General features: G+C 37.2%; 2 protein-coding genes and 1 pseudogene across 2 annotated transcripts; 2 read left to right on the top strand and 1 right to left on the bottom strand.

Annotated features, from left to right (window-relative positions):
* Positions 1 to 1,169: 1,169 nt before the first annotated feature.
* LOC143637195 (uncharacterized) lies at positions 1,170 to 3,752 on the top strand. The gene is made up of 4 exons (XM_077104642.1): positions 1,170 to 1,257; positions 1,359 to 1,494; positions 1,819 to 3,372; positions 3,471 to 3,752. The coding sequence occupies exon 3, from the start codon at positions 2,055 to 2,057 to the stop codon at positions 2,922 to 2,924; it is 870 nt and encodes a 289-aa protein (XP_076960757.1). The 5' UTR covers positions 1,170 to 1,257; positions 1,359 to 1,494; positions 1,819 to 2,054; the 3' UTR covers positions 2,925 to 3,372; positions 3,471 to 3,752.
* On the top strand, positions 2,974 to 6,586 carry LOC143637187 (uncharacterized). The gene is made up of 7 exons (XM_077104635.1): positions 2,974 to 3,372; positions 3,471 to 3,624; positions 3,695 to 4,313; positions 4,398 to 4,528; positions 4,601 to 5,196; positions 5,312 to 5,424; positions 5,504 to 6,586. The coding sequence occupies exons 1-7, from the start codon at positions 2,974 to 2,976 to the stop codon at positions 5,793 to 5,795; spliced, it is 2,304 nt and encodes a 767-aa protein (XP_076960750.1). The 3' UTR covers positions 5,796 to 6,586.
* Positions 6,587 to 7,755: 1,169 nt separating this feature from the next.
* On the bottom strand, positions 7,756 to 9,323 carry LOC143637194 (berberine bridge enzyme-like 22 pseudogene; annotated as a pseudogene).
* Between the last annotated feature and the right edge of the window lie 645 nt (positions 9,324 to 9,968).

Genomic DNA, 9,968 nt, shown 5'->3' with positions numbered 1-9,968 from the left:
ACAAGTTTATAGTTCTCAAAAGCCAACAAATTATACATGCCAAAAACAATAAATCATATACTTTACCTGGATAGTGAACCTCAGCAGCCTCATCAGCTTAGTTGTCAACATATGATAAAGCAAACACATGGTGAGATAAAATTTAGTCAAATACTATCCGACATATTTATACATGAAACACATACGAACTTCTAAAGCGTTTGAAAAACAAGGGTAAAATGGTCATATATTAAATTGTTAATAATAAAAAGAACAGTTTAAAAATATAAACCTGGGTTGTAAGAAGAACAACATCTTGATGCAGAAACAGAGTAAAATGACTGGTGAGATTAGCACTACCGGTTAACCATCGTCCGGGAGGTACAAACAGAAGCGAACCACCGCCTTTAGACCCGAACTGACCGAGATGATCAATGGTTGTCTGAAAAGCCTTTTAGTTTGAGGTGACACCATCACCAACACCACCAAATTCAGTAATCGAAGCTGTGTATGCCCTGCTGCAACTTATTGCAGAGTATTCAAAATAGCCTTTAATATGATGCTTATGATTACGATGATGTCGAAGATTTCGATAACTCAATGTTCCGTAAATGTTGTTGATATTCAAGAAAGCCAAAAAGAAAATTCTTAAATAGGGTTCGGTTGAAATAGATGGATGGGTAAAGGAGTAGACATTGAATTAAAATGTATTTATTAGCATTCAATTGAAACTTCATGGGAAGTGAACATGAACAGGTGCAATTTGTTTACAATCAATATTCAATAATATCATGCAAAACTCTTAATAACACTTTAATGACACTTGATGGCAACATAAACCTTAAAGGATAAAAAGAGTAATTTTATAAAACATGATGCTTCATCAAGTAGTACCGAAAGCTTTAAAAACGAATCAAGGGATGCCAAATTACTTTTTCTGTCTAATTATGAATTGTCATTTTTATCCTTGTCATTGAATTATGAAATTATTTCGTTGCTATCACTCTTCCTTTATATATAAATATAAATATAGATTATTATATTAGCATTTATCAATTATCATAAACATTTCATATCATATTACATTTTTGGCACTATATACCCATTGCTTACGGCGATTAAAAGTTAGAATCAGCACCATTAAGAAACAGAGTTAGGGTTTTACAGGCAAGGGTTTATCACAATCACCAGATCGATGCGGTAGCTCTTCACGCCGAATCCATGGCGGTTAACATCGAATCGGAAAACGAATCTACAGCCAACCCATGTTGTAAAAAGGTAATTTAGTGCTGTTAGTTTACTTAATAAGTCAAGAGATTAGGTTCATTGTTTGTGTTTGTATACTGCTGCTAATTGGTTAATTATAATGTTTGTATCAGTGGGAAGTTAAATACCTGAAATTGCAAAAGAAGTTTAACAAATCTGAAGATGGTCGGAAGGCGCTCAAGGAGGCGATCGGGATTTACCAGCAAGCGTTTAATAAGACTCAGAATGAATCCCTGACATTTAAGAATGGTAAGAATATAGAATTTTGATTTTCTAGGTTTAATGAGCAGATATTACAGAACATTTCTAGTACCTTATTGCTAAACATCAAATAGTGTCCTTCGCTATCGCTACGTAGCGTATAGGTAGGCTGTCGCTGTTGATCGTATTCGCTATTGACAACTATGATCTCATTTTAAGCACTCGAATCAATGGCTGAATTCTGTTCATATAAAGAATTATAGCATCCACTCTTAAAACTTATTATGAAAGATAATTATAATTATACAGTATAACGTTGATAATGTGACTAAGTGACTAATAATATTATTTTGAACATTTTATTGTTTGTAGCTTATGAAGAAGAGAAGCTGCAGACTGACAATGAACGGAAGGAAAAAGAAAAAGAATCAGCTGCACGGGTTTCAATGGAGAATGAATTATCTGCCTTGAAGGCTTAGATTTTATCATTGAGTCTAAAACAAGGATCAGTATCTGAAAATGTGAGTGAAGAACTTATACTTCTTAAACAACGTATTTTTGACAAAGAAAAGGAGATAAGTTGTCTACAAGAAGAAAAGAAAAGAGCCATGGCTGACAAAAGCAGCACCGAGCAAGAATTAAATAATCTTAAAACTCAGTTGCAGAATGTAGAAACTGAAAAGAAAAGGCTAATGCAGGATCTACGAAAAGAGAGAAAACGAGCTGATGAAATGTTGAAAACTGCAAAAACGAAGCAGGCGGACGTTAAAGATCTCAAGACTGAGAAAAATAATAGCGATTTGGAAACAGAAATAAGCTGTCTTAAAGAGCTTGTTGAAAACGAGAGAAAACGAGCGGATTGTGAGGCAAAAAAAGCTGAAACCGAGAAGAAAGCTGCTTATGAAGTTAAAGAAATGTTGAAGGCTGAACAAAGTAGAGCTGATGAATTGTTGAAAGCTGCAAAAATCAAACAGGCGGAGGTTGAAGTTCTCAAGACTGAGAAAAATAATAATGATTTGGAAACAGAAATAGTTCGGCTCAAAGAGCTTTTTGAAAACGAGAGAAAACGAGCAGATTACGAGGCAAAAAAAGCCGAAACTGAGAAGAAAACCGTTCAAGAAATGTTAAAGGCTGAACAAAGTAGAGTGGATGAACAAAGAAAGCTAGTTGAAGTTGAAAGGAAAAAATATGAGGAATTTGCACATCAGTTGCAAAAGTTAAAGTGTGAGGCGGATGAAGCAAAGTCAAAGTTGGTTTCAGATGGCTTAAAGTTTAAAAAAGAGGCTAACAAGAAGTTTGAAGCTGAGAAGAAAAGATCAATCAAAGAGAAAAAGAAAGCCGAAGAACAACAAAAGATTGCAGAAATGAGTACAAAACATGCTTTGGAGGAGAAACAAAATGCTGTTCATCTTCAACAAGCAGTTAGACAAGTGTCAAAACAAGTACGACAAACTGAAAAAAGAAATGGAAAATTATGAAACAAGTATGAAAAATCGTGGGCAAGTAAAACAGAAGACAAATTTAGATATGGATAATGAAACAGAGAATAGAAAGGTTGCAGAAATGTATAAACTTCAGCCCATGAAAGAAAAAGCCCGTGCTGATAAGTTAGTGAAGCAACTAGAAGATGCCAAGAAGCGGATTAATAATGAACAAAAAGTCACCCAGGATATTGTTTCTTCCGAAAATTCAACTGATACCATGAATGTAAGTTTTGCTGAAATGAAACTTTTAAAGAAAAAGTTGAAGTTTGAAAAGAAAAGAGCAAAGCATTTTGATCGAGTAGCCAAGCTTGAAAAGAAGTGTAAAAAAACAGTTGAAGAAGAACTTAATCGACTGAAGCTTGAGTTTGCTTTGTTTTCAAGTCGTGTAGGACTTTGTGGCTGTTTTGGCCTCAACAATGTAGGTAAATCTTGCCTCCAAAAGGTTTGTTTTTTCCTTCATTTTATATTATGCATAATTGTGCACTTTATTTTTCAGTCATTGCAATATCTTGATAAAACCATTGGTTTTTTGTTTGACAGAATGAGAATGTGAATTTGAAGAGGCAATGCATGCATGCTGGAAGTGGAAAAGAACTTGCAAAGACTACAAAACCGTCTGAATATTTGAAACTGAATTTAGATACTTCTGCACCATCTCTTCTTCTATCTGGGACTTGTACCGAGTCCACCGCAGGTACTGCTTCTAAAATGGAGCCTCTGTGTAACAGGAAAAAAATAGACAGTTTTGCCCTTGTTTCAAGCAGGTCATCTTTTTCTGATCGACATTTGCCTTTGCCTATTTCTCGGTTGTCTAGTGCGAATGCTGAGATGGCAGATACTTAAAGTGAGAAATAAAGATGGAAACACCAAGAAACGAAAGCGGCTTCCTAATGCAACTGAATCAGTTGAGCATTTGTGTACCCAGGGAGAAACAAGAAATGCAAAAATTGCAAAGAACAATGACAAACCATTGCTTATTGAGTATAACAAAGAAAAAATAGTTGTAAACGAAGAACTTGAGAATTTTAAGAAAATGTTTGATGGTGACTGCATGAAGTTGCTTAGTTTGGATAGTGAAGTCGAGGAAGAAAGATACCGTGCTGCAATTGAAAGGCCTCTTTCACCTACTCTTCCAACCATTGAGTTTGAAAGCAGTCTGATTGTTCTAGAAGATTCTAGACCATCTGACTTTGAGATCCCTGTCATCACAACAGAATCTTGGTCCATAGTTGTATTTTCGGAGATCAGAAACACCCGGAGTCTTTCCAAGATATTTCACATGACAAAATCTTTCAGTACTGAATTGCGCGCGTATTCTCGGAGTGATTTACTTGTTAAAAACATAATATCAACTATTTCTGCAGATGAAATTCTATCACCCAAGTAAGTATCCTGTAACCAATTGGTTTCTCTGATTATTTTTAATATATTTAGATGTGCTTATTTGTTTATATATTTTTTATTCAGGGAAAAAGTCTCTGTGTTCTTTTTCTTGTTCTTGAAGAGTTTCTCAAGCGTTGCTTTGACCAATTTTGACCATGCTAATGATGGGGAATTTTTTAGCAGTATACACACCGTTTCTGGACAATTAATGAAAGGTTTGTGTTCTTATAATATCATAATTTCAGATTTTCTTCAAGTTTTACAATTTCGTCTTCTTCTGTTTGCAGTGATGTCTGATGTGGAGACAAGAACTGGGTTTGAAAAAGTATGCGACTTTCAAGAACTTATCGCTCTCATCCAAGATTTTCTTATTAATGAAGAAATAATATTGATTTGCAGTACCAAAATAAGTTCTGAGACACCATCATTACCCAACTCTAAAGCTTCATTGCATGAGTTGGTGGTTGGGGCGGTTTTTCTAGCTTCAGTTTGTGAAGCTTTTGGCCGTGTTGACTTTTTATGTGAATTGTCATACACCATCTCTCGCGGTACCACTTCGTTGACTTCGACTCTTCTACACGTGTTTGCTTATGTATGTGGAGAAAAATTGTTAACCCATGGTGACTACAATTTGATCATGACAGTAGTAAAATCTTTAGTTATATATAATGAGACGGAAAATGTGTCATCAGGCTTCCCTTCTTGCGCCAGATGTCCATTTTCTGTTGGTGCTATTTCCATTGAAGAACTTGCATCGCGTCTCTTGAAGAAACTTGGTGACTGCACTATGCGCATGCCATGCAATTCATTAACAGTTCCTGATTATTTGTTTTCTGATTTGGATGATGTTTTGACTCTGTTGGAACTGTTGGCAACTAAGAGGGTATGAAATGCGTCTTTTGACTTTTTATATTCTTTTATTAAATACATTATCGTGTATGTTTTAGTTCCTTTTCATTGGTTTGTGGATCTAACCAACTAAATATTTTGACACGCAGAGCTGGAGTTGGGTTTGCAAGAACATCGTCAGTGTGCTGTTGAAGATGTTGGAAGCAAGTGTTATGGAAACTCCTTTGACTTCTATTTTTGTTCTTCTAGGCCAAATGGCAAGGTGAGTTGGTCTTGCATTTGAGTAATTAATATTTTATAGTTTATACTATTATTCTGTTAATTATTTTTATATATTACAGACTTGGTATTGATGCTAATGGATTTCAAGATGCTGAAGTTGAGGGTATAAGAGTCAAATTAATGTCAATTATATCCGAGAGTGCTTCAAGCAAGATCAGTTTCCCGGTTCAGTTTGCTGCTGTAAGTGCTTTATTGGGTACAACACCTCTCAGTTTTAAGGATACTTGTATGAATAGCATCGAACTGCTGCCACCTGTAAGTTCTGCAACTGCAACTAATTGTATACAGAGATGGTTTTCTTTGCTGAGTGATGAGCGCAGGTCACTGTCAGTTAAGGCCCTTAACCGCTGAAATGCATAGACCATTGTTACTGTAACTACACTTTTAAGTCTTTTGTAGTTGTAACCAATCAATTTTGTAGCTATTGACAATTGATCTACCGAGTATTTTGAAGGCTAATCATTTCAGTGCCAGCGGGGTTTTTTGCTTTTCACTGTTTGCCCTTTGTTGGTATGGCGTGGTTTGATTCATGAACCAAAAGACATGAGTGGCCTTAATGAAAGAGGAATATTATATTTGTTTGTAATTGTACTTGTCAAAGTATCAACTCGTAATACAATTATAGCAGGGCTGCGAACTAGCTGAGCCGAACCTAGACAGGATGGGCTGGGGCTCGGCTCGTTTAATTTTTATGAGCTAAAATTTTGAGCATGAGCTAGCGAGTCAGCTAATTGAGCCTAACAAGCCAGCCAACGAGCCGGGCTTGCCAAGTTACCCTGGTTTGTGCTCAGCTCGTTTACAAACGAGCCAATATTGAGTGAGCCGCGAGCTTTTTGAACAACTTAGGTGGCAAGATGAGCGGATTGGGTGACGGGTCAAGTCAGCTTGGGTATGGATATGGCTGACCTGCTAACCCACTTTTATCCATTTTTCTTTATTATTTATTTTTGCAACAATGAATGTTTTATTTATGATTACTGTATGACTGTTATGCACTCATTTGAGGAAAAACTTGTATCAGCAAACTTGTCATTATGTTTTTGAGATTCACATTATAAGTAAGGCCTTCTCTTAGTATTTTTGTAATTTCTGTTGGAAACAAGGGCTGCTGCAGCTACGCATGGCGATTCTGTAATCGACCAGTTTTGAGCCGACCAACCCTATTTTGGCAGGTATAAATTTTATAGAATACAAATTGCATATCCTGAGCATTACCATAGTAGTGTTGGACATTTAAATTGGCAATTAAACAAAATTGCCCCCCCCCCCCCCCTCTCATAAATCCTTAATATTGTGCTTGTTAGTTATTCCTAATTAATGGCATAAGGTATGTACTTTTGCTCATTAAAAAGTAAGCCATTCATATTCTCATATTAAGTTGTTGAAAGAATCTATTACCTTAGCTATTGGGTGGGTTGCAAGATCCATTTTGTTCAGGAAGTATCCCAATTGGCAATTGGCCATTGTTTGAAAAGACTTCAGATATCATCATAACAACTAGCAGAAAGTAAGAGATACAGAAAAGTCAGTATTCTAAAAAGAGCATGACCAAAGTAACAATATCTTGAAGCGACCCTTCCTTACTCGAACTAAAGTAACCATTTTAATCGGGCCGTATTTTTGCCCAAACCACGGTTCATTTTGACTCGTTACCCAGTCCAACTATTCTACCGTTCTGACCCGTTACCAGCCCGGACATTCTACGGTTTTGACCTGTTAACCAGCCCAACCATTTCGCCACACATATTCTAGGCCAAATGGCAAGGTGAGTATGTCTAAATTTAAGTAGTGGTGTAAACAAGTCGAGCACGGGCTCAGGTCATATTCTTTAGCGGCTTGTATTTACTTGTATATAGATTTATATTATGTGTTATAATTATATATATTACAAACCGCGTATTATATTGATATTTTTGTAATAGAATTAGGTATAACATGAAAGAAGAAAAAAAGAATTATTATAGCTTGCTCTGGCTCAGCTCAGTATGTGAAGCTCGAGCTTGAGCTTGTTTATTAAGTAAACTCCAGCTTAAGCTTGAGCGTGTTATGCTTATTCGTTTCGGATTTTAACGAGTTGATCTCAAGTGTTCCAGGAACCCTCTCTTTCGTTTCAGTTTTGGTCCATCATCATTTACCATACCGGTTATTTTATTAATTACATTTCCTTGTATTACAAACTTGGTATTGATGAAAAACTGAAGCAAAGCCATTGATTCTTGAATCATGAAACTAGTATAGTATTCTCGGTTCATTGAATATTACACTGATAACCCTGAAGTATTCATAAATCATACTTATATTAGCATACTTGTTACTTTGTTAGTGTTAATGAAGTGGGATACTTTGTTCATTTCTGAAGAAGTTATCTGGATCTACTTTGCTCTTAACTTTTGTCAACCTCTTGAAGTTACCCTTAAAGTACTTCTCACCCCACTCCTTGGCTTCCGAGTAACTCGTGTTTGTGTGCGGGTTCATTCCAATATCTAAATCTCTATAATTAAGGTATGCCCTTCTCGGGTGTTTTGAAACATACAGTTCCATGTACTTGTACAACTCCCTGAGCCAATGTATATGCTCGTTTGTTGCTCGAACACCGTTGACTTCCCATTTGACCAAGTATTGTACATTGTACAAATTCCCTCTTCGGTGAGGGAATGGAATGTGCGTTTCTGAAATCTCGTTCATCCGTCCACCGTACGGATCCATTATCATGTACACGAGTTTCTGTTTATGGAATTGATCTTGGATCCGTACAAATGTTTGTCGTGGTATAGGTTTTGTCACGAAGTCGGATTTTGCCTTGAAGTAGCTCACGTAGGGGTCGGTTTTGTTACATTGTAACAATTCCCGGGTTCCCTTTAAGCTAGCGAAGAAGACGACCGAGTCTATCCAACTCATTTCGATACAATTTTCTTCTTTTAGACCCAGTTGAGGGAACGTTTCGTTCATTAACGGGATAAAGTCATTAAGTTCACCTAAGAAAAGCGAGTTGAATAACACTTGAACCGAAGTATTTGAATCACCATGCACATATTGAATAAGTACTCTAATAACGAGCTCGTTTTTCATCTTGTGTGCTGTATGTTGCCAATGATGTATGATACCGATGGTGTGTTGATCCATGTTCTTGTAAACGTTAAAAACCGTGACTTTTGGCGGGACTCTCACGAGCTTGATTTTCCACGAGACGATGACACCAAAGCTCGCCCCTCCGCCACCTCGAATGGCCCAAAAGAGATCTTCACCCATCGATTTCCTATCGAGGAAACGCCCTTTGGCGTCAACTACGTAAGCGTCAATGACGTTATCTGCTGCCAGGCCGTATTTTCTGACCATTGTACCGAAGCCACCACCGCTAAAGTGCCCGCCTACACCGACACTCGGGCATATCCCTGCTGGGAACCCATGGGTTTGACTTTTTTGGGCTATACTATAGTAAAGCTCCCCTAATGTCGCCCCCGAGTCAACCCATGCGGTTTCTTGCTTAATGTTGATGAGAATCGAGCGAAGGTTTCTCATGTCGGTGATCACGAATGGTGTTTTACAAAGGTATGATAACCCTTCATAGTCGTGCCCCCCGCTTCGAACCTTGACTTGCAACCCGTGCTCTCGGCTACAAATAATAGTCGCTTGTATCTCGGCTATGTTATTTGGTGTAACAATTCCAACCGGCCTTTTGGAACTGGTTGAATTCGAGCATCTTGGGTTGTGTTGACGACACGAGGGATGAATACATTGGCATGTCACGTGTGAACACGTAACGTGAAGTGTTCACGAATGGGATGGTATTACTCATACACGAGACAAATCCATCATGGGTTCTGATTGCGTCGGTACATATAACCAATGTAATCACAACCAATAAAACTCGAGTTGCTACTAGACCCATGATGGCTGGCTTACTTGCTTCATCTTAAAAATGGTGAAGGTACTTGTAGGATGATACAAGTTACGGAGTTGGAATATTTGAAGGCAAATTCTTTGAATTCGGGTATTTGTCATGGATCAGATGATAATTACAATGTAATGAAACTGACAACTTTGCCATTACTCTTACATAAGTTTAATTAATGCCGGAATTAATTATTTTTGGCAACCTTCACATTAATTACTTACATTACACATATACCATAGTAAAAAATTAAAATTTTAAGATAGTTGTTACCACCAAAAGGTATATTTGAGTTTCAGATATTCGTGTAGCACAAAGTATTAGTAAACATTAAATTGATTGTAAAGACGTGTTAAAAAAAGTACTCTGAGTTGACACCAGAATATTACATTAGTTTTTTTTTGAACGACCAACTAAGTAACGTCGGGTTTTCCATACACGGCCCCCATTGGCTAAAGGTAGCCTGAGCCGGCCACGAGTCTGGACGAACAGAGCCCCTAGCGGTGCACCTATTGAGGAATTCCCTGGATAAAACCCGATCCCTATCGACTTCAACTTTATCAGCTAAAGAGAGTAAAATGTGTTAGAATATACACTCACATAAAAAAGGCGTAAGTAGAGCTACAAGTAGA

This window comes from Bidens hawaiensis, unplaced genomic scaffold, assembly GCF_021521415.1.
Source record: "Bidens hawaiensis isolate Kalapana, Puna unplaced genomic scaffold, B.hawaiensis_p1.1 tig00008141_1, whole genome shotgun sequence".
NCBI classification, from domain to species: domain Eukaryota; kingdom Viridiplantae; phylum Streptophyta; class Magnoliopsida; order Asterales; family Asteraceae; genus Bidens; species Bidens hawaiensis.
Note: the sequence above shows the minus strand (reverse complement) of the source record. Positions and strands in the feature narration are given on the sequence as shown.